This window comes from Lineus longissimus, chromosome 5 (assembly GCF_910592395.1).
Source record: "Lineus longissimus chromosome 5, tnLinLong1.2, whole genome shotgun sequence".
In the NCBI taxonomy this organism is placed as follows: domain Eukaryota; kingdom Metazoa; phylum Nemertea; class Pilidiophora; order Heteronemertea; family Lineidae; genus Lineus; species Lineus longissimus.
Genome location: NC_088312.1, coordinates 12,942,945 through 12,968,736, shown reverse-complemented (window position 1 = coordinate 12,968,736; position 25,792 = coordinate 12,942,945). Strand labels below are relative to the sequence as shown.

Sequence of the window (25,792 nt, the reverse complement as noted above, 5' to 3'; positions counted from 1 at the left end):
TTCACGAAGGACGGGCTAGAGCCGCGTTCACAGTAACACGACCTGTCATCACTGACTCTTTCTTTCGACACTATCCATATACCTCTGAAAGGTTCAAGGAAAGCTTGATTTCCATCTAAATATTTACACCAGGTCCAACCAGCACCACACTTAAACGTGTTCGTTTCTCCAATTTGATATGCCTATCACTAATGTGCTTTCAGCATATCAGCATAGTCGGAATGCTCTCATTGGTATTCGTTTAGAAAGTGTACAACTCCGGTATACATACTTAGAGTAAAGGTTCAGCTTTTGAAAGAAATCAAATATTTTTCCTCCAAGACAAAAATGCACCTTTTTTCCGCGAAAGCAGAAGGCTTACTTTTAAATATGAAATATTGAAAACCTATTTTTGGTGCATATTTATGTTGGCCGAAAAACCTGTAAAATGTTTTGAAAAGCTTTGAACACCCCTTCACTACTAAAAGTGTAGAGTGCAGTGGATGTATAACATTGTCCGTGGTGTAGTCCAGCACACTTGGAAGATCTGGCGATGAGACATAAGACATCTCGTGGATGGTACACTGAGAAACATCACCAATGGCGTCCTTTTGATTACTCTATTGGATATGATTCGGGGAATGCTTGATGTCAAACTGACATCACGCGAATGATGTCCGTCCTCAATTAAAATTAGCTTTCAATATAAAGTATACTTTCAAAAAGCCAATACTCGGCGTTCACATCCGATTAAAACAGTTCGCTGAGATAAATCTCCATCAAGTGAACGCTTTAGAAGAAAAAACTCGAAACAAAACATTTCATATTTTAACCTTTGTATTTTTCTCATATCACACCTCAATCATTTCTCCTGTAAACATCACTATCATACAATACAAATAGATACAATTCTCTCGTATTCATCAAAAATAGTCATAAGATACAATATTAACATGAACGGTTTGACCGAAGTTTAGAAAAGGACGAACAAATTACCAAAAACCATACCCTGTATTCTGGTTAATGCAAGTACTGTAAACCTGGTCAGGAGTCGCCGGGACTCAGGAGAGGGATACGAGACGAGTAATTCATTTACCTCAGATTAGTACAGAAAGGCCAAGTGTAAACGTACGTGAAGTTTTCAGTAAAACAATTTTGTAGTCTCTTGTATAACCCATCATTCAACGATATGTTCCATTAAAACTAGCATTGAAAGCAAGAGCTCCTGACCGAATTTACAGTACGTTTCCATTTATTGTGTAATTAAAGATTCAGAATTACAACAAAGACTTTAGAAAACTGTATAGACTCGAAATGTGTATATCTTAACCACCTTGGAACACGAATTGTATGGTAAATTCACAAATAGCTTGACAATAGGAACAACCTGTAGGTTTTTACAGACATGCTTGTACACCAAACGCCCAACGCCATTCGCTCTCATTATATTGTCTTGAGCCACGGGGATAAATAAACATTGACGTAGTGCAGTTGCTACACAAATTGTTTGAACCTTGGCATGTCTACACACCGGCATTGTTGAAAGATACATTCAATACATTCAAATTTCAAATTCAATTTAAATGTTTGAAAGAACTGAGGAGGTAATTCAGGAAGAACTTCTATTGTTATATATCTCTCCAGTCGTCACACCGTCAAATAGCAGGTGCAAACATAAGCATCATTGACCGCTCAATAAAAAGTGTATAATGTAAAAGTACCAATCAATATTCTCATTGACCGAAAAGCTATTTGTAAGATTCAACAACTCTTTTCGTGTCCGAGGCATTAACCCTGAAAAGATCCAGTGACTCTACAAAACAGGTGTAGTTAAAAGATTCGTACAAAGACTCAATAAATGTTCATAGATAAATACTACAAGTACATTCTAATGGACACGCGTACGTGTAGAACCGATGTTCAAGATTGAGATTCTACCAGCTCGTTAAACATGATAATCTTATGCATCAGAGATAAAATATTGTCAAAGTACAGTTGTTGCCCCACTTTCTTGGGAAAGAATACTGGCCTTGCTCTTCTGATGCAATGTTTGTAATGTGAATACCATTGGGCATCATCTACACCCTTAGAAGTAAAGGTTTTTGCGCTTCTGAAAAGCTTTGACGGTTTTTCAACCAACCCAAATATTTACTATGGAGAGCTTCTCAGCGAACTGAAAAACCTCCTCAAAAACCATGGTTTTTCTTATGGTTTTTCATTCTAATCGAAAAATTTTAATGGGGTGCATATTTGTGTTTGCCAAAACACTTAAAAACCATAACATGTATTTCTAAGATTGAATTATTGCAGACATTTATATACATTGTACAATCAACTTGACAGTAGCAAGCTCGACCAGACCTGCACCTTTTTGTCCGTCACATACGAAATCTAATATACACACTTATAAGAGACAACTTGACTTGTGACGTGGAAGACACTTATATGCGAGTATCCGGTTTATGCGAGTTCGATATATGCAAGGTTTACTGTATTTTAAACACTTTCTTCTTCGGTAAAGGCAAAGTACAATAAAAATACTTGAGGTGTTCTTTCTTATGAACAATATCGCCGAAAGGCTTGTATTTCATTTTATTTCTATTAACACATTTTTATTGACAAATGAAGTGTGGTCCTTAAATCTGCATTGCATGCAATTGCCCAAAGAAAAGACCCCGACATTGACAAAGTGACAATATAGATTCACCGATCTAAGATGGGTTCTAAACATTCAATTCAAGCTACATACCACCACGCACATGGCCTTGATCAATGCTACATGTATTTGACATGTTCAATTTCAAAAGGCGTGCGTTAACTATACCAAGTTGTCCGATGCTCCGGCCGGGCAATAGTTTCGATTTCGGAGGAAATAATCAACCAGTCATACATCGGTGAAACCAGATTAATGTATACCAAAGTCGAATGTGCAATACTCGCCTCAACTTTTCAACATACATTCACAGAATGACATTTTTACTGAGACTTACTGTGCAAAGTATGTAGATTATTGACGGACGTTATTCACAATAGAACAATATAGGCCTATACAATATGTTCGTAAGTGTTAAATAGATTATCGTCAGCAATTCATTATTACCCTGTGTTTCCTTGAAGCTCGCCATCTCCAAAGACTGCCACGGCTAGCGGTGGCAGCACATGTCCCCCTCAAACAGGTCACGTGCTACAACCATTTGCCCGCTTCCTACGATAACTAGACTTGTCAATTGCTATATACACTATTGCAAATAAATCGATTGTCGAAACCTGTCGATTAAAGGGACTGTAGAACCAATTTGGATACCCTGGTTGACGAGAAAAAAATGGAACACATTGTATTGTGACATTCGGAGCTTTATCAGAGAAACAGCTTATGACTACGAGATTGATGCTACGCGTTTTGCAAAAGGGTTCTTTTAATACCATCGACCGATTTCTTGCGAAAAAAAATGACAGAAAGTGTATTGATCATAATTGTACATGTATTCTGAACATTCTTGTTACCTCACGCAAACCGCTTAACTCGTATCCTACGATACCAATGCTTTCCATTTATAAAATCACCAAACCGGCAAAAGTACAGTACAAATCAGTACAAAATACCATCCTTCCACAGCAGGCCTTCGTATCGCTTCTAAAATACACTCAACCAAAGTCAGTGTGAGTGTATTGACAAACGATCCAAAGGCGCTGTTATATATGGGAGGATGCACATAACTGACATTCTTCTCAATTGAGGGATGTTTAACAGGCCTTCTTTTCATCAGTCGCTCTTGAAATAAAACTTTTTCCGAAATAATTTTAGCCTGGCGTTCTAAAGTACTATTCAGCGTCAACTTGATCTGATTGCAAGTTTGGGGGTCTGATGGTACCTGTTAAACTACGATTTGGCCTGATAGCCCACAAGGCCAAAATGAAGAACACTGCTACTGAGCTAGATATCAGTAAGTGCTTGTGAGTTGCTTCATGAAGTGAGTGTCTTGCTCAGCCAAAACATTATTCTCAACGAACCTCATATAAAAAACAACAGGAGAACAGATACTCTGACGAAGTGAAGATGAAAGGACACGAAAATGACGCCCATTTTATCTTGGAGAAGACGGCTGCATTTACCAGCGTGCGCACCTCAAAAGATCAAAAGGTTTTACAAGATAATTTCCTAAATGGTGATTACTAAAATCCATTATCAGCGTTCGTCAGCTCGCCTCAGATTTCACGAGGATTTCGCCTCGGAGAAGGAAAGCGTTAATACGGAGGTGAATTAACTTTGCCCTGGCAGTTCTCTCCCCTTGAAGTGATTCCGGCAGCCACTGTCTATTGTTTCATCAAGGAAGAAATGTGCTCTTTACTGATGCACAAAGCGACTGAAGCATCTGCCCTCCAGCTCAAAATTAGCCACGTCATTTAAGTGAAATCCACTGATTTTATTATCAAAACATCATCCTTGTCATTAAAGGCACTAACCCTTACGAGAGGTCCTCTCACAGAAATAGAAGGCAATGACCCGAAACATGAGCTGCCCTGCCGTGGCGATAACCCAATAATATGTTCACAAAACGAGGGATGCTCTCATCTGTCTAGATTAACAATAAGCAGTAACCTTGGCACAGAATTAAAGGTAATGTATACCTCAACAAATGAATTTCATATATTAGAAAATCAGTCCAAGAGTACAATACAGTTACATGTTTATTACACGTTGCCAATATTGCACGATTACCTCATAAAACCACCGATATATTAGACTCGTTCACCGGTCTCCTCCATTCACTCATATACAGAGACTGGTACTTGACGGCACTTCACTCGTCATGAACTAGATTAGGGGGCTTCGGCTTCCGGTGTCCGATCACGTGTTTCTCACAAAGATGGGCAACCTCGAGCCAAGGAATACCACAGCGCTCGGTATTGATAGTGCACCCACTGTATGCACCGGTCGCCTCGGGTAAATCAACGAGGCCTCCTCGACCCACCGCTGCGCGGCGGATAGGGTCGAGGTTACCTGGACCACCGATATATTCTCAAGCCATGGTTGCAAACGGAGCCAATCATAAAATATCGTCGTGAAGTGAATATAAGTAGTTTGGAGAATACATCTCAATATACAGTTCTTGACCGGAGTCAAAACTGTTACGTTGTTTCCAAGTCCCAACTCACATCTGCATGAAACTGCCAGAGTTATCAATGAGGGCTTTATTTTTCAAGGCTTTTGTCTGGGCCGTTTAGCTAACCTATTTTATAAGCTTTTTCTTGATCGGTTCCTTTAACATGCCTGTATAAACCTCAACATTTTGATTTTTCAATTATGATACTATATTCTTGTCGTTATTTGAGTTTTGACTCGTCCCTAATTTGTTTCGTTATTTAACAAATGCCAGCATACGACATCATTGCACAGGAGTAAGATGTTGATATAGCTTTATTCTACACTATATCAGATACATAGCCATATCTACATGAATAGTCTTGCATATCCATGGTGACCGTTTAGCTGTAGAATCACAGCCTCCACGAAAGATCTAAACGTGGAGATGATAAAGCGGCAACAAAGATCACTATCAACGATGATAATGATGTTCCCGTTTGATCATTTTATTTTGATATAGAAATCGCTTGTGATCTTGTTCATGAAAATGAATAAAGGTGTATCGTAGCGTGATACAGGTGCATGCACAGAGCTCTTCAAAACATGCTATAAAACAGTCATTACTATTTGCTGGAAATTCATATACCGGTACTGGAAATTCTAACTAGTATTGCTTTCGTATTTTAAGTGAGGAGGGGTCTTTGTTCGAAATCAAAAGGGTTCTATGCATCCCGGGTTCTATGTGTCCCCAGCTGTAGGGGGATGCTTGGGTGAGGATAATGGTCAGGGCTGGGCTGTCCAAAAGTAGCCAATTGAAATAATGTCAGGAATTAACCAGCATTCTCGCTCACTAACTTGGGACCCTTCAAAACCTGGGACACATAATTCGGGAATCACAGAACCCGCCATACGCTTGATTATGATCAGTTATCAAATGGAGGCCTTCATGGGTGGTCACACTTATAGGCAAAACATATTACATGTACTTCAAACTAACATGTATTTGATGTAAGTGACAGTATACATGTCGAGCTTCAGTCCAAGGAGTAAAGGCATGGTGTCAGAAACTATTATGATTCTGATGCACATGCAAGTGTGTACATCATGTACAGAACGTTTTGCCGACCACATTAGGTCGTTATCAGCATAATCTCTCCGATCGCTATAACTGTCATTAAGGCCATTTAATGCCCCTTAATATCAAATACGTGTCGAATGGTTATATCATTACTTCAACAATGACGTTTGTCACAGAAGGGATTTCGTGACACTTTGGACGTATATCTATTAGTTACATAATGTCATACGCAATATTAGACGCCTATGTGCTAATACGCTACGATAGCTCTGGCAAAAAGTAGGCAATAATCGGACACGCTCAATTGGGGTAACCCCTTCGTCGGAGCGAGTAACTTTATACCGTGTTTTACATTCTGTTCATCGGGTGATGCATGTTGCAGACAAAGAAGACCCATCATCGCTCGCTAAAAATGTAAAGCGCTTTGAGAATGTTGTACATATTGTAAAGCGCTGTATGAGAACTTGCATTCTTCAGGAGCCCCATAAACGTGCGATTTTTGCCACTACGACCTGCGACAACTATCACTGCAATGGACGATAAAAAGATCGTTGGTCTGCGTCATTCGGTAATCGCTGGGTTTGATAATGATTGCAGCGATCACCAGAACGTGCGATAGATTTTTGCGACATGCGATTTTGATCGGTGGCAGTGACGAAAAATCGCTCGTTGCGCGGCGCTTCAAGCTATCATCTTATCTTTTTTTATCAGTTCTAACGAAGAAGTTCAAAAGGTATGGTGATGATTTTCAAAGGATTCTAAAAGGCACCTTCTTTGTCAGAGATGGCTGATCTCATATATGCGGCCACACTCGCGAACACAAAACACAATTTCAACCGCGCCCCAATGTGGCAGGGGATCAGATTTCAAAGGGAGACGATTTTAAGTAATTAATTTAAGACTAGCATCCGCTGCAGCAAGTTGCCTTTGGAAGGCAAGGTCAGTAGGATGTGGGTAGGAGAGGTAATGATGGCCCTGGAGCCTGGAATGTCACCGACAGCGGACCAAACCGCCGGTGACAGGCTTCCTACAACTGAGATACGACTCCGGCGGCTTCCATTAAATCCCTTTGATTCAGAGAAGCACCGCGCAAATTTAATCTGCCGCACAGGGAAAAGTCGTTTGAGGTGGCCAGCCCCCGGGGGTACGATGCGGTAGCTAGACTCTTGTGTTCTGTGCATCTAAAGAGCAAAAAAATCCGCCTTTGCCGCTTGCTTCCGCTTAGAGTAACGGACAATATTTCTCCCACTTGTCTGAGGATGTAATGTTTGGTTGCTGCTTGCTGTGGCTTCCCATTGTAATAGGCCGGGATGCTTTGATAGGCTGGCGCAGTTATCGGACAAGGCGTCATCACAATGGAACTCGCCATCTAAAAGTCCCATGCCAAATCACGTTTGGTTTGGTTTGTTTGGCCAAGCATTCATTTATAGTGAATGGTTGCATGTGTCATCAGACAGGATACTAGTCTCACAAGTTGAAATATACATACCTGAATAGGGATATACATTGTACAATCAAAAAGTAAGGAAATGGTGAAAAAGGAGAAAGGCAATGTTAGGCTATTTGGCAGCCATTTTAGATTTCGCCGGCCATCTTGGATTTAACTCCAGCTTGAAAGAATACGGTATCAAGGAATACAAAACCGATAAAAAAAACATTGGCTGGATAAATGGTAGTTTTGTTTTGTCAAAACGTTGTCTGAACCGTGGCAAGTTTATCAAATTGTAGTATGCAGGGTAAAGTATTTTTAGTGTGTTGAAACACTTCGTTGCATCCAACAAAGACAACTTCAAACAAGACAGTTTCTTTCATTTGATTTCATTGTTCTTTCTCCAGTCGCAATTGCTCTCCATTCGATCTCATTTCGCCTAGATCAAAGATCCCATCACATGCTATAGCCATCTTCTAAAATTACCACTCAATGTTGACTTTCAATTTTCGCTAATTCAATGAGATTGGTCGTGGTGATTTGTGATTTCCCCGCCCCAGGGGTTCGTGCTATTAACCATTACGACTTGTCACATTTGGAGAAATAAGCAAGAAATCTTAAAAAAACTTCTTGAGACACAATAACCTCCGAGATCGGAACGTCTCATTCATTTCATCCTCCACAATGGACATGGGTGACTGAGCAATTACCTCGTGTATATGACGCCAAAATAGAATGCAGCTGAAAGCGATGTGACTTCTAATCAGTACTGTATGCAAGGGGTAAATATCGGTTGCCCTCCAAAGAATGTGATATACATTTCGAAGAAACCAGACGCCAGCAGAGGTATTTTAAACTATACCAAATCAGGTAGAAAATTAACGATTTGCCTGGTTAGGTCCTCGTAATATTGTTCAATATTTCTTGCTGGGCGTATAGCAACAGCCTTGATAATAACTGCTTTGAAAAATGAGAATGTTAGTTTTTTCTATATCTGCTTCATATATGCGTACGGGTCACTTAAAATTAACCCAGACTAATGGAAGAACGAGGGAAAATATGGCCTCCATGGTGAAAAAACCCATTATATACAGTGGTGTTTCAAAGAAATATGCCCCAAAACACAGATGTAATCGCTTCAAGCGCGTTTACGCAAGTGCTGCGTATCGGAGATGATGTTACTTCTGAGCATAACTGTATTTACACTATTTTTGCAAAAGGTTTATAACAACCATATCCATGCACGTTATCCGATCTAAAGTGTTAATCCATCATCGATTATTGCGTGGGTAGCTTTCTATCATCAAGAATATTAGGTACACTAAACAGTCTCGTGGCTACAGATGTATTTACTTCTTATTAGGCCTACACAAGTCTTTTTTAAATGTTTCACCCACACGCCATTGAACTTCGATATGTCAAAATCTAAAAAGGTCGACGCGTTTGGTGAGGATCATCGATACGTGTGTTTTGAACTGATACATGAAAGGGCCTATCCACACACCGCCAGAGGCGATGCTCCCATGCCAGTGCAAACAATAACGGCAAACACAATATCAATGAATAACATTACATATATGCGCAGTCATGGCGACCGGAACCACGTGATAATATCCTTGGAACTTTCTTATTGAAAACTGAACCTCATGTAGAGTCTTATATTTTGTTGTCTTATGATGTATATCGTTCCAATTGTTAAAAGCTATGCTCTTAGGATAAACCAATAGTGCTGATGATACGGCCCAAGGTTGTTATTATGGTAATAAAAATATAGGAAGATTTTCTGGCGACAAAAACATAATGTGTTATTTATTATTATCTTGTATGCAGAGTGCATAAGTCTGATGGACGTTTGAGAACACTTCTTAAACAGTTATACAAGTGTATATTACATGAATAGATAATGCGTCTCGGTTTGTCATATGTCTGAATTTTAGGCTCCTTTGATGAAAAGTAGTATTTTACAGGCTTTCCCAAAACCAAAATAAGTTATCTAGGGCGAGCAACATTTTTGGCCACATTTGCTTTACAACCAATTGGGATACATTTACGATGAGCAGGGAAATGGACTTACACGCCAAGTACAGTACTGCTCTAACGCGCATAAACTGCAGTGCTTGAAAATTTACTGACACGTTGTATTCATAGTATCTAGAATGTATAGTCAGTACTGCGTATTTACGAAATTGAAAATTTTCAAATTCAATTTTTTTAATGAACGGGTTAGGCCTTTAAGGAACGTTACTTCAAACAGCCACTGTAATGCGCCCAATGGTTGAAATCACGAGTGAAGAGGTGGAATTTACATATGATATTGGAGTGGTAATAGATTAGTGTTAATATCAATGGTGAAAGGTTGTTTTGATATGTTCTAGTCTCCCCACGGCACGTTCGAACATAAACCTAACAACCATTCACACTTTGCATCAGAATTCAACTTCGGTTGTCATGATAACCAGGTACAAGTCGGAGTGCTGCCTTGTTCGTTCGTTTATCGGAGAAACTGGTATTGGGAGAAGGTTTCCTAGTTTTAAAAGTTTTCTATTTATGCTATATACGATATAAGAGCAAATATGAAATGATAAAAAATATCCAGGGTAACTAGGAACGTACGACTAGGAACAGTTTTTAAAGCATTTAGCTAAGACATCCGTAAACTGTAACACACTGGCCTCCCTCTGTTCACATAGTGGCTTTCACGCCTTGTTTTCAGTATACTACTGAGGCAGTGGATCGGCCTTGTCCTTTGAATTCCAAGATGTTCATGATGACTAATGGACTGCCTCGGGAATCTAATTTTACTAACCAGTCATTGAGATCCAAAGGAAATACATAGTACTTGTGCTACAATTTGATTCATAACAAAACATTTCTTCACCATATGCCAGTATATGACAGTAACCTATCAATTCATGTGCCGGTAAGCGGGAAGCATCGAAAAGACAGGCCTCACAGCAAAGTGACTAAGTATGTTTGGCATTTGTTTTCTCCCTCTGACAGTGTCACTCAAGACCGCTAATCATACCGATAATTTGCCCAGTTATGACACGGCGCATGCCTCTGCTGAGCAGAAGTCACAACGGCGCGGCCAAGTCGTATATCACCCAGTGGTGATAAATGGATTTATGCATAAAGAAGTGTATTAACTTTATCAGGACTAAATGGAGTGATTGATGAATGCTTGAGACTATCAATGGTAATGTGTTCAGATCATTGTTGATCGGCGTGTAAACATGAGCACTGACAGCAAAGTTCATAGCACCAATGTGTAGACAATGCACATGCTGTAGTGCACTGTCAACTGGAAAACAACGTTTTCTAGCTGCAGATGTAGTGGTTTTGTTGACTTGCACTGGTCAGAAGAAATCGCACATGGTTGTAGTTATATTAGGACAGGCGGAGTGAGGGCGAGCATTGTCCAGAGCAGTAAGGCAGACTGTGTGTTTTACATGCAGAAAGGTTGGTCATGTCGCAACGTATTGCCATCGTACAAAATCCGCCAAATAACAATGCAGTCGCCAGTAATGCATTATACGACGAACATTTATTTCAAAGTATGCCACCTCCAGCAATGACTGCCGGAAGCAAGTGACAAGTGACACCCTCAGGGTAAAAACCAACCGGTTATGATTTGCCCAGGGCTACTCGTAAGTTACACTCTGAACGGCAACCCAAAACGGTCGTCGGCAGGAGAGATCTCCTTGCCCTGAGGTTGTGTTTTGGTGTAAAAGCGCAAAAAACCGTCTCTGCCAATACGCGAGGGCCTCAGGCCTGAATTCCAACACATTATGAAGTTCAAACGTGTTCAAAGTACTTGAACATTTCTGTATTGAAAACAAATATGCTTTTACTCAGACCCGGCAAAATAATACAGAGTCCATGGTCAGGCTAATGGACTGCAAATAGACATTTCAAAGGGAAGCAAACACACTGCTTACGTCCGATCACTTGCGTATACTTAGCCATAGCCTTCGAATAAACCGGTTACAAGAAATAAGCATTATAAATTGACTTTAACGAGGTAGATATTATGTGAAATATTGCACTCGATAAGTGAGGATTAACACCAAACTTCGAAAGGCATAAAGTCAGCTTATCATTTCGTCAGTGGAAATAAATACTCCCTCTCTCTCTACTACACTTATTCAAGAATTAGGAGATCACAAAACTTATATACTGCAAGCTCATCGTTTTTTGTAGACGGTTGATATTAACTTTGAGATAGATTTCGACTCATTTTGGTTCCCAAGACCTTTGGCAATAAAGCAGTGAACCATCAGTCTGCACCTTGTTGTATGGATAGTTATTTCAAGCACAACGATTTCGAGAAATGAATTTTGTCAATGAAAGAGTTGAGTGAACCATAATGCTTGCAATTTGATAACACTGGATCAGACATCAAGTGAGGCTGCCATGCAGAAATGGAGGCAGAAAACAAAGAGTCTATCAAGTGTTTGCGTTAGGTATCAAGAATGTCTCCCCTGGTAATGAGAAGATATGTGGAATGAACCCGGTATGTCAACTACCAATTAAAGTAAAGACATAAATCATGAGAACCTGGGCAACTAACTGGGCAGTTATTTGTACATAATTGCTTTAACACCTCCACAATGTCAGGAAAATATGGCTATAAATCTTTAGCCTAATCGGAGGGCAATAAAACTGGCGTGTGGCATGGCAGAGTGAGGCGAGATGAAGTACTACACATTCTACAGCCGACTTCTGATTGATGGCAATATACAGCCGCGCTACCTGCCAAGAAGCTGGCTATGACTTCCGTCAAACCCGCTGAAAGATCACTTTCAACACGCTGATGGCTATCCGTCTCACGGACGTCTGGTGCGCGCATTTCAATGTCAGCTTCTCGAAAGGTAGTAAGGCATTGCAAAACTTGACAGCTGCCAATTCTTCTTTCATCACATCTCACCCAGCAGCCGACCCATCAGATCTGGTTGCGCTCCTGACTCTGTGTAGGTGCACCAAGCACTTATCTTTCTTACAGCCTGAGAGCTCCTCTGCACTATGTACACATCTCGATATCTACACCTATTTACATTGTGAAATATACAAAGGTCCCAGTTGCAGATATTAAAACTGTAAAACCGACTTCGTGTGACTTTCATGTTATAATATTGGCTGAACCCTGGCTCGGAAATCGATTCATCACACTTGCATGACCAGGACTTCCATGTAGATCATCAATGGAAGGCCGACCGCACTTTCGTGGGCCAAAGCAGTTTGCCAGGCTTACAAAAGTTCAATACAGTCCATCAAAACCGATGTCAAATTGCAACGGCCATTGCAAGACATGATTATGAAGAAGCAGCAACAGTTGCCAGCGCCTTTCAGCTCAAAAGCTGCCGAAACTGATGAAACTGTTAAAAACTTTAACAATCTCGAAACAGTTGTGAATCTATAGATAACCGCTCTGATGAGTCTTGTAAAATTACTTGATCGGCTCTTTACATTGCTGACTGCATGGGCCATGGAATTACAGCCTAGACGATGGTTATACGGAGTGGTGAATAAGTTACAGGGATTTGGCGTAACGGTGTCAAGCGCTTATAACTGGTCCTGGTCACATGGTCACCCGGGCATGGTCAAAGCAGTTTGAAGTCTAAGTTGGGTTGGCGTCTCCCGAGCATGTGTTATCACACAGGGAACTTTAACTCAACGCCAAGTAGAAGTTAACGCCAAGTTAGAGCCGAACAAGTTTCAAATAACTAAGCCCAGATTGCAACAGTAAAGAAGTACATGAAGTCGGGTTAATAGTAATCTTCGTGCCACCACCAGGACTAACTTACGCCTCCTGTCACACCGTTGTCTCGCTGCCTGTTTTGCCCCGTTTATGCTTATCCATCCTGACAGAGTTGCCGGGCGGCCGGCTGTAATAAGTTGAGCCTGAGATATTTTTCGCCAGTTGGTACTGGACATTCTGTAGTCCTTGCGGCAGATTTGAAGTCGATTTTCGGTCCCGTCGTCGGTGACATATCCGCGTACAGAACGTCTTCCACGAACTTAATGTTTTAGTGGTCCATATCCACATCCCGCTCGTTATCCCAACTACTAGCGACATGAAGATTTTTAACATAAATATTTCAATATTGGGTGTCGATGAATGTTCCTTGCTGTACCAAATGTCTCGATTTGTGTATTCGTAAATGTAGCAAGCGATAACACATGTCGCAGGAACAGTATAGAGCACTGAGAATATTCCTATTCGGACCATAAGCACTTCTAACTTATCGGTTTTCAAACCGTCATTTTTCACGTGGCTTCTTATCCTGAACAAAGCCACGAAACCTGCCAGAAGAAAGGATGTCCCGAGGACCAGGTAGACGATGGAAGGACCGAGCACGAAGCCTAATAAAGTATCTAAACTTTGGTTGCCAACATAACATTGACCAGTCAGTTCATCGGCATCAACGTCCCTCATAACCAAGATGACTATGGTTTTTATTGCAGGAATAGCCCAGGCGGCCAGATGAAAATAACTACTATGCTGCTGTATCGCCTCATGGCCCCACTTTAATCCTGCCGACAGGAGCCATGTCAGTGTCAGTATCACCCACCAAATAGAACTGGCTGTTCCAAAGAAATAGAGCAGCAGGAACACAATGGCACAATCGGTGTTCTCTAAACCTTCTTGTATAAGAATACGCTGGTTGCTGGGGCTGTCCGTGTCACAAGAGATTGCTTCCCTGCCGGCTATAAGGCGCACGATGAAAGCAATGCTATAGATGTTGTAGCAGAGACTTAGAAAGATGATGGGCCGCTCGGGGTACCGGAATCGGCTCGCATCAATGATGAAGGTTAGGACGGTAAGTAGCGTGGAGACGAAGCAGACACCAGCCCAAATAGACATCCAGATGTCCGCGAAATATTTATCATCCTGAGAGAAAAGGTCATCCTCTCCGCAGATAATTGCACACTTGTCAGTCCGGTTGATATAGATATATTTCTCTGGGTGGCGATAACGATCACAGGACTTGTAATTCTGTGAGACAGGAACATGTTTCCCTAATCCAAGTTGGATCCCAGGGGCTTGGGTGATGACAGGTTTCTTCAGCCCTGGCTCCAGTTTATGTTTGGGTTTGGCATTCCTATCCACTGTGGGGCCATCCATACACATATGGTTCAGATCATTCATCGGAGGGAACTTGCTACAGTTCAAAGCAGCTGGCCAAGGGAAGCCAAACTCCTTCAAAATCGGTTGACAGCTATCCTTTACGTTCTCACACATTGGCCTACAGGGACCAATAGGGGCCATAACCTTTTCCGTACACATCGGAACGTAAACACTACATAGGAAGAATTTCAACTGTCCTGAGCATCCATACTGAATCAGGGGTGTGAATGTTTGAAGCTGTAACTCCGCATCCTGTTGGAGTTCGTGCCCCACCAAGTTTGGCATCCCTGTCACGTTATATCCAAGTCCTTTGCACATCTCGATCTTAATCGGGTCACACTTTCTAACCACATCACCTCCTCCTGTTGTAATTCCACTAATAATCCCATTGCCATTTACTGCCACGAATGTCAGAAGCAACAACACCAACATTGTCCGCACCACGTGAAGGGCCATTTTGCCAATGTCGAGTTGATTGTTGAGTTAGTGTAACTCCATGATACTGCTCAACTATCCCGCACTCTGAAGTACTCCACTTGCACTACAGCCATCGATTGATCACCATGAATGAGAAGTGATGTTGTTATCACCAGCAGCATGTGGGGATTGACTGGTAGCTGTCTCCCGCGTCAGTATCCCTTATAACTCCAGTGATATGGTTCATACTTATTACACCTCTCGTTACCATCTACTCGACTGACGTTCTATCTACACCACCGAACACACCAAACATTGCAAGTCGTGCTTGTTCCTATTTTCAGGCAGCGCCAATCGCAGCTGCGGATTATAATCAAACCCGCCCCCGAGCGGCTGATTGACAGACTAGGACAATAATAGAACAAACCCATTCATCAAGCACCGCCTGTGGAAAGTCGCTGATTCTATCTCAATTCTGAGGTACCCTTCTCATAACCTTTCAAACTATTCAACAATCTTTTATTAGAAAAATGATAGAGCACATTTGAAAGGCTCTTGTTCATTTTGGACCAGGCTCCCGGTCGACGCATTCTTTTACATTGCTATTGAAAGTTGAGACAGCTCTAAATAATTGAGTTGAAAACTTCTAGCCTGCTATTAAATGGTATACGAGTGAGGTAAGAGTCATTGGGCTCCCACTCCACGCAGCTTTAACAGACAAGTGGTGTGGAAACCTAAGGATTTGGACACCTTAGTCATTTAGGGGCTGTGAGAAAAACATTGTTCTTTCCCATAAAGCCTACTTGACACAGTCATGACAATCATTGAAGTCGTGTTTCTCTAATAGCATTTTCTCTTAATTGGAAAGACATACGGGCTAACACTGCTCTTCTTCTTGTTTGACACGCTTTCTACCACCTTTGGTAAAATACGAATTATGTACCTCATTAATCACCAAAACTGAACGGATGATGTCCGAGTCTTTCTAAATGATATGGTTATTTCCAATGGTCATCATGACATGCTTCATGGAATAATTCGGTCCGCAAAGATTCTCAGCTTAGCACACACAGCCTCTAAACACTATTATACCTGGCCATACCGTGTGAAGATGAAAAGATTCGAACCGACAACATCTTGGCGTTTCTCTAACCACCACACAATTTTTGATTTATATTACATATTAACCAGTGTAATAAAAAGTATTGATTGGCTCCTCAACATTTAAAATGAAATTCTATCATAATTTGGCACATTGAAATTATGCCTTACGGTATATGGACCAAGATCAGTATTTCATTTAATGCTTGACAGGCGCTGGAATATTTTGATGGATGGCGCGAACAAGACAATCCCTTTCACTATCATGAGACGGGTCTTCCAGACGCAAGGGACAGATCCCCAGCTGCCGAAACCATCTTCAGGTCTCCTTGGGATGCATCTTCCATACCCTGATAGTCAAACATGCCCCGCTAGGAAATCACTAGTGTCACTATCGAAAGACACCACTTAACTTTTATTATATTCCGCTGATGACAATTGTGACTGACAGATGGGCCGCTACCGACCCGGCCTGTCACTCCGCGCTGTATTGTCCCCGCCGTGGATTCAATTATTTCGATGCGCTTAGCGTGTCTTGGACCCGCGATGGCGCGGTGTATTGGGGACACCGAGACACTGATCGTATCTCACAAGGGATATCATTGTCCTCTCCCCGGGACCTCCTGCAGTGGCACAGGCTAACATATCAAATGGCTGATCACAACAGATACCAATACAGGAAATTAAATGAACAGTCAAGTTTCGCGGGCAAAGCATTTAATTTGAGATCCGTTATTTTTTCTCCCGATTGTCTCCGGCTCTTGAGAACACAGAGTTAGTAACACCAGGGGGATGACATTGTTTCATGTTCTAACGATACTGGCGATAGGGCTCCCCTTAACTGTGTTGTGCATGCTAATGCAGTATTTCGTGTTGTGACTGCTAATGATGGATTCGATTCAAAAATGTAGTCGTTTCTGTATGTAGTCGTGACTACCAATGGTAGAACTAAAATGTATCTTTCGTGTTTTGACGGCGAATGGTGGAACCAGCATGTAGTTTTTATGTTTTGATAGCCGGAACCAGCAGTCTATCTTGTTGTGACTGTAGTATCTTGTTGTGACTGCCAATGGTCGAACCAGAATATAGTCTTTGACTGCCTATGGTGGACCTAGAATGTAGTCTTCGGTTTGTGACCCAGAATGCAGTCCTCCTTCGTGCAACGACTGTCAATGATGGAACCGCCATAACGTAGTCTACCATCTTGTGACTACTAATGATTGAATCAGTATGTTGTATTTCGTGCTATGACTGCTAATGGAGAAACTAGAATGTATCCTCGACTACCGCAGCAGCAGTCATTCTGAATGTCGTCTTTCATGTTAGGACTGCCAATGCTAATGGCAGTACCAGATCGCTGTCTTCCGTGTTTTGACTTCATGTCAGTGGCATTCATACTATGGCGTGGGGCTCGAATCCATGTTTCTTTACGCTTATCGACATTACACCCAATCCAGCCGTGTTGTAAGCCGCAGGCTCTGGTTTGCGAACTTGGTTATGGAATGGCACCACAACCCTACAGTACATTTACTGCATAGACCGACTATACATCCACCGCACAGGGAAACTCCAACCAAATAATGAATGCAAATTCGGAGGTCGCATCCATTATCACCAATAGCTCTTAATATGTCATTAACTCATTTAAACGTCATTAGCCTGTACCATACAACACTGGGGGTGTAAACACTGTGCGCCAGTGTGTGGCCGGGACCCTTATACACGACGTGAACTTATCCCATGCCCTGCATTATCGTTTTGACTTTGTCCTCAAAATACCAATTTGGGACAAATGGAAACAACAAACCACACACGGCATCTTATAAGAATTTGCGATGTCTTTCCGTTGCAACAATGGTCAATGTGTTCACTGACACAGCAAGGCCTATTGCTAAGGAACATGAAGTTATAGTTTTGTGCATTTCACAGATCTATTTGAATGGGGAGGGGCGGGGGGGGATAAAGACCCGTTTCTGAATACTTTTATGTCAAGAGGAGAATCGCGGTTCTCTTGGTGCCGTCAAGAAACCTTTTTGTCATCTTACCCTGCTGTATTTTCTGCTGTTTCTCTTCGACCTCATCACCATGGATGCATTGGGTCTTGAATACCCCAAATTATCGGCCAAAACCTAACTGACGGCTGGGAGACCCGCCTCAGGTAAAATCAAACGGATCTGCCCAACATTTTCACAATTGTCAAGCCTGAAAACCCTTTGCCGAGTGACATTGCAATACGATGTATGTTCCAATCGTACATTCGGGATCTGAGGCATTATTAGTTTCTCAAGTCGAAGACCCATCAACAATCATTGAACAACAATACCGGTACTAATTCTCAGGGGAATAGGACACTTTATTCTTAAACGGGACTCGTGTGTAAACATATGTCCCCGAAAGACGAATTAAGGCGGCTATATCACCAAAATCGCTGACTTCTAAAAATACTTCAACATCCAATACAACCGAGTTGGGAACCTGAACGACCTCTGTCGTTTCACAGCAAAACCAAGTGGCCAATGCGTATGATGTGCATGTAGTTTATTTTACCAACCAACACCTATCAATCAAACTAATCAGACGCTCACCGTCATCCTGTCTAACGATGATATAATATTCGCCTGTACACCGACCTCACAGAACTGCAGCACAATAGAATCTGAGAAATGACAATCTCAAAAGTTATTGGTGACAAAACCGGCGGACCAAGGATTCAATGGAAGAAGGGGCGCCCGATAAACCTGATCAAAATGTCAAAATGCTCATGGTCAATATCTCAGAGTTAACCGAGACGGGATGGGTGGGTGGCTGGGTGAGCGTTGGTGGGGGGAAGGGGAGGGGGGATAGGTGTACAGCTACTTTAGAAAACATGCTTCATTTAAAAAAAAATGGGGGGTGGGGGAGAGAACAGCCTAAATATCTTTGGCTTTTTGAGGTATCAATCAGGAACTTTGAGATGGTCCCTCAACACAAAGATGCACTGGAATGATGCCCACTCCCGACTTCTTCATCTGTTCAGCACCAACTTGAAACTATAACTACATCCTCAGTCTATTGTCGCAACCTATCATTAGGAAATTATAACAGCATTCTCAATCTAAAATGTCGCCATCTATCACAATGAAACTACAGCATCTTTATTCTGGTATGTCGCGCCCTATCCTTAGGAAACTATAACGGCATCCTCAATCTAAGGTATCGCCATCTATCATATGGAAACTATAACCTTATTTGATACATTTGTGGTGGCTTATTATAATAGCACTAGCATTATACCCGTGGCGCAGGCAGGTTCAAATGGGCTATATCTTGAATAGATTGAATTGCAATAAAAATCTAATGCAATATCAAAGGAGCAATATTGAAGAGGCAAATTAAACCAACCATTTGTCCACAAACTCGGACCTAGCTGTGGCGTGCTGTATGTGTGCATAAAAAGTGTATCAATTGGTCCGACAGAGATAATGAGGCAATGTCAATATGCCTCGTTCCTTCGTCAGCAATATGCCCCTTTTTATACGGAGAAGAAGGAGAACTCAGATAGGCCTTCACATGTCGGCTTCCAAATGTCTCGGGCAAGGCACTTCGTCGACAGGCAAGCTAGAAGTTCAGCATCGTGAGCAGCTCCTTGATAAGGCCATGTCAGGTTCAGCGTGCCTCTTCAGATACATCAAGTATTGAAAGCTGTGGTGAGCACATAAACAGACCATGGTAACCTTCATTTGAAAATTCCTTCATAATCAAGGGCTAGCTCTGACTAAAACAGCACCCATAAACAATAGACCATCAATTTGACCCCAGCTCCTAACTGCGGGAAAACCCAAGTCCAGCAACCAAAGTACCAAAAATACATTTTTGTTTACATTTGAACTGCACACATGCGTTTGTTTACAATTTCATTTCCCGCGAAATCGTGGATTGAGAATAACATTAACCTGGGTTCAGCAGGTCAGCAGGTATACCGGCTGTTCCAATCATCCCCCACAGCCAGCTGTTCAAAAGGTAATGTTATTCACCCCAGAGGGAGTGCAGATAATTGATTAAGCCCCTGCATAATTTAACAGCAATAAGTGGTAAGGAGAATTGACAGTGTCCGATTAAAAATCCCTCATTACTGCTCCACTGAAGTAAATTTTTGAACAAAACCAAGACGTTGCATCAGGGTAAGGTGTCACCACAATTCATGCAAAATTTCAAGGCAATCCAACGCCTCTAAGTGTGACTTTATTCGTCCCCCTTCCAGTATTATTATATGGATTCCGCGAAGATGACGTCATTGCAGCTGCTGCCCTCTATTTCCCCATCGCTGAATTACAGGCAATGTCGGACAAACATGCGGTTTCGTAATGGATTCAGGCTTTCTACTAGGGCAGTTAGATTCAATCTGGCACATGTCCGAGTGTTGGAAATACTACATAATCGTTCTGAATATTTCTCTCTCTGACTCTATGGTATCATTCATGCTAAAAACAATGCAGGGTCAAAGATAATTGACTTTGAAATAAGCTCAAATGCGTAGAAATAAGTGTCGATGTCCGACTGTCACGTGACTAAAACGTCATCTATATCTTATTCAAATGACCTTGTGAGCTATAAATAGTAACGTCGCGGAATCAGTGCTATTCTGATGAGCGCCGGTTGGTTAAGCTCTTGGTTCGGGCCTTTTAATCTCTGTCATTTTACCGTCTGTACATTTTATAACCATTGTATTTTCATTTTGATGTTCTCTTTTTAGGAGGTTTAAACTATTATTATTATTGTTATTATTATAATAAACCGCGAGATGAGCAATCATTATTTTCTTCCACAAGATTTTCTACTTCCTGGACTATGACCATCACCATTTCTGATGCTGCTGTCAACTTCTCCATTCAGACAATACAAAGGTTACATGCAACTGCATGTTCATCTTGACCACGAAGGTTGTTACAACTTATCAAGACATAATGTGAGTATAATACCACGAGGTTCAGGATGCTGCATGTATCAATACGGGTAGTTGTAAAACAAGAAACACAGAAACGAAACAGAAACACAGAAACGCAGAAACGAAACGCAGAAACGAAAATCAAACGGGTTTTCATAAAAGTTGGAATCAAGCGGCACGCCGATACTTTCCTTGCCCAATCCGTTGTTATTGTCGTTTAAAAGTAAAATCTGAGGTTGGTGGGTTGCGGCCAGCCGGAATGCAATAGAGTTGTTGAGGGGATACATGGAGCAACTTGGGGGGGGGGGGGGGCACGATATGGGTGAAGTCTTTTGAGGTGGTGGTGTAGTACTTTGGTAGGTTCGATTCGATTCCTACAGCATGTTATTTTAAATGAAGGTGCAGTGCAACATCTTGCCTTGTAGTGTTCAATTTACATGAAGTACCAGGATCATCCTACAAATCCCGTCTGATGCAGCACTAAATGCAAGGTACGGTACCAGTACATGGGTGAATCATTTCGACGTTATGTGAGACGTGAGAGACCAATTTTGGTGACTAGAATAGAGTAAAGTGGGGGGGGGGGGGGCACTAGACTTGGACTTGGAGTAACTCAATCTTGCCTGCCCAGCTGCTGCCTTTAAATAGTCCCTTTAAATATCTGTTTATGTTAATGAGGTTGCAGTAGGGAAGTTCAGCCTAGTGTCGTGCACAGGCCATGGAATGTACAAAAGAACAGGACTCGCTATTCGAAGGACTATTTTCTATTTACGCCGTGTAGTACATACATGTAGTGTATTGGCACGATCAGGCCGGATGCTGCCAATCTGCGCACACGTTGATGAGGCTAAAAGGGGTATTGGGAAATGAGCATTCCTCCTTCCATTCCGACTGAATACCAGTTTTAGTTACACCCGCGTTCGCGGCCACAACCATGGCAACAAGATGGAGTTTGCAGACCAGAATTCGCCACAAGACTGGTTTCTGCGTTTCGTTTCTGTGTTTCTGTGTTTCTGTTTCGTTTCTGTGTTTCTTGTTTTACAACTACCCTATCAATACTATTTTCACGTTACGCCTGGTGGCACAAGTCACCATACACATGATTGACCGATAACACAGGGCATGCACCTGGTGAACGTCTGGTCACCCCTAAAAATAGCGCGGGATAGTTTGACCACCGAAACTAGGCTATAAATTAGGTTAAATTTCACACATCGCACAGCGGAGTCTATTTCAATTGGCCAATCAAAACAAGGATAGCTCCCTACTACAGCCTCGGTCTCATGAACTTTCGCCTTTTCAGGTTCCATATTTGCAATACATCCTGTGGCGCATGGTACTCCACCGAGGTTGGCATCTCCCGACTTCGCATTCCGCATCTCGCGTTTTATAATAAGCCGTTTATGGTGTAGGAGATAGAGGGGTTAGAATTTTTGTTAATGGCTTCGCATTGGACCACGAATGGGAGCTCTGTACAGGAGCACAAGCTTCAATGTACACGTAAATTAGACCCTATAAATGTATTACCAACAGATAGAAACATGGTGTGTTTGAGTGAGATAAGCATGTTTTAAGAAGCCTCCTTTTGATATGTTATAGGAAATGACATTTTAAATTGGTTTCTATGGAAATCAAGGCAAATCAAGGCAAAATACATAAAAAAGTCATTTCCAACCACACTGCCACTTAAGAACAAATAAAAACATGCTTATCTCACTCAGCGGAACCATGTTTCTATCTGTTGGTAATACATTTATGGGGTCTAAATCCAACCGTTTGTCGTGGCCAGTTGCCGCGAAGACAAGACTAGTATTACGGCGGAGACGGAATTAGGTAAGCGACAGTAACAACGCTCGATTTTAAGAAGAAAACTTCGTGTTTTCCGTAGAAATTGGTTGATATCAAGGGCTAGAGGAATCTACGTAAATTTTAACAGCTCGCAGACTCGCTGTGCTTATGAACACTGAAACTGGCAAAAACGACTTGTGTACAACACGTAAATGCAACTGTGAAGTGAAGAGGACGCGAAGTGCTGTGAAAAGACGTAAGGTCAAGGCTCCGTCTCCGATCCGTACCATTTCAAGTTCCGTAATCAACGTGTGTAATCTTTGTACCAGTGTTTCAAATGTTAAATGTTTGTTAATAAAGTCGAGTTGTCGAAAAACGTATAATTTCTAGCCCACCCAGGATGAACTTCTGACGATAAGGATCGTCATCGTTAAAATTTACGTTGTTGTAAATTAGGCTGTTCAAGTACGGTTGGTCAGTAACAGGTGGCTCAATGGCTAAAGAATCGACGAAGCGATTACAGGCTGCAGCTGGTTTGTTGGATCTTGCTGGTGATTGCGGTGCAAACGTCTCAGGACATGGTCCTGGTAGAGATGACGTCAGTTTGCGGTCTGGTAGGTCAGGGAATTCGGAAAGTCGACGTGAGATAGCCGAATTGGAACGTAGGTTGGCTAAGTGTAGACTTGAACAGAAGGTAAAGGCTGCAGAGAGGCTGTTTAAGTTGGAACAGTTTAAGCTGCAGCACCAGTTGGAGAGTGCAATTGCTGAGGCTGAGAATGACGCTGAGCTGACTCTTACGAAGACGCGGTTTTTCGAAGAAACAGGGATTGCCCACGAGGGGTTGCTTCCTGAGTTTGATGAAACTAAGTCAAAGCATGACCAAGTTGATAATTGGTTAGAAGATAGTGGGAAACGCCCACTGGGCCATGCTGATATGCAGTGTGACGAAGAAGAAAACCCAAGGCGGGAGGAAACCAGCCCATCTGCGGATGCTTTGAGGTCGGATACCTCAAAGGGGGTGCAGGGTAAAAATGGTTCCCCAGATGAAGATGTCCAGACCAAGATTAGCTTGGAAGAGAGGTTGCGCACGCTGATGCAACCTGTGAGCATGTTGTCTAAAAATGGTGTGAAGGACATGCGCCCTGTCGTTGGGACAGAGCTGGTACACGCTGTGCAGCATGAAGAGACTACGTCCCCGACGGGTATGACACCCATGGGTAAAGAGACACATGGTAGGCCTACCGAAGGTGGTATGTCTAACCCAGGACCGTCACAACCAGGATGGTCACAACTAGGATGGGGATGGTCACAACCAGGACCAGGACCGTCACAACCAGGATGGAGATGGTCACAACCTGGACCAGTATTGTCACAACCAGGACAAGAACTAGGCAGACCTGATCCCGGAAATCGCCCAACTACAGCTGAACACTTCCGATCACCTGTAGCTTCTCCCTGTACACCGGGTAATGGTGTCGGTCAAGTGGATGATGCTTTTACCAAACTTGCCAGTAGTATGGACAAGATTGCACTGAAGTCTACTTTGCCACCATTGGATGTGATAAAGTTCTCAGGGGACCCCTGCGAGTATTACCGCTTTGTTTCCCGATTCACGGAGATGGTGGAGAGGCAGCCGCTTTCTGAAGCACAGAAGATGTCTAGACTCCTACAGTTCCTGGATGGCAAGGCCAAAAAGGCTGTTGCAGGTTATGAGGGTGTCCCTGGAGGTCTTGCCAAGGCATTGACGGTTTTGAAGCAACGTTTTGGTCAGTCACATGTTATTGCCAAGGCATGTGTTGAGGGTCTCACTGAAGCATCAACCATCGGGACTGGTAACAAGCAAGGTTTGGTTGAATTTTCTGACAAGGCCAGGACGCTGTATGAGACTTTACATTCGTTGGACGCCCTGAATGAAATGAACATGACTAACCTTGGCAAGATGGTTAGTAAGCTACCCTTTCGATTGCAAGTCAAGTGGGGAGATAAAGCACAGTATATCCGAACCACAGGACGTGAACCCAAACTAGCAGACATCATAAAGTTTATCGAGAATGCTGCAGAAGCTGCGAATGATCCCATTTTCGGAAACATTGGAGAGGCCCAGAAGACCAGCCAAGAAATGAAGAACCAAGGCAACAAGGATGTCAAAACCCAAGGAGCCAAGGCATCTTCGTCAAGCGGTTGGGGGCGTTACAAGTCAAGTAATGCCTCTACAACAACTCTGTCCACGCAAGTTATTGATTCACCGAAGTCGGGGAGGAAAAGTGTCCAGTTTGCACCACGGAATCCCATCATCTTTTCGACTGCAGTGAGTTTAAGTCAATGTCTTCTAGACAAAGGATGACTATCGTAAGAAGCAAAGGCCGCTGTTTTAATTGCCTCAAAGGAGGGCACTTTACGACGGAATGTAACTCAGCATCGGGATGCAAGTGTGGAGGTAAACACCATCAGCTTCTCCACAGAGACAAGGAGGGGACAAGAACCAAGGAGGAAACTAGTTCTAAGAGTCACAGCCAGGCGAAGACAAAGGCTACCAGTGAAAAGCAGTCGGCATACACTGGTACCACTTCTCTGTCAAGTGGTGTGAAAATTGTCCAGCGGACTGGTGTTGCTTTGCAGGCGCTGCCTGTCAAGGTTCGGAATGGAAAGAATTTTGTTGACACTTACGCGCTACTCGACACTGGCAGTGAAGAATCGTTTGTGGCGAAGAAGTTGGTTGAACAGTTGAACATTCCGGTCAATGGCTGGGAAGCGTTGGCCATCTGCACCATGGCAGGAGAGTCCACAGTTAAAGTAGCAAAGACAAGCATCAGTGTCGAACCAGTAGTTGGAGAAAGACGCCAGATTCAAATCAGAGACAT

General features: G+C 42.4%; 2 protein-coding genes across 2 annotated transcripts in view; both read right to left on the bottom strand.

The window, feature by feature from the left end:
- Positions 1–13,438, bottom strand: part of LOC135488721 (transmembrane protein 135-like) — a 94,376-nt gene extending 80,938 nt beyond the window's left edge. Inside the window, exon 1 of the mRNA XM_064773447.1 lies at positions 13,377–13,438. The gene's annotated coding sequence lies outside the window, so the exon portion shown is untranslated. The remainder of the gene's footprint in view (positions 1–13,376) is intronic.
- On the bottom strand, positions 749–15,370 carry LOC135488720 (frizzled-4-like). The gene has a single exon (XM_064773444.1). The coding sequence runs from the start codon at positions 15,155–15,157 to the stop codon at positions 13,385–13,387; it is 1,773 nt and encodes a 590-aa protein (XP_064629514.1). The 5' UTR covers positions 15,158–15,370; the 3' UTR covers positions 749–13,384.
- Positions 15,371–25,792: the final 10,422 nt, after the last annotated feature.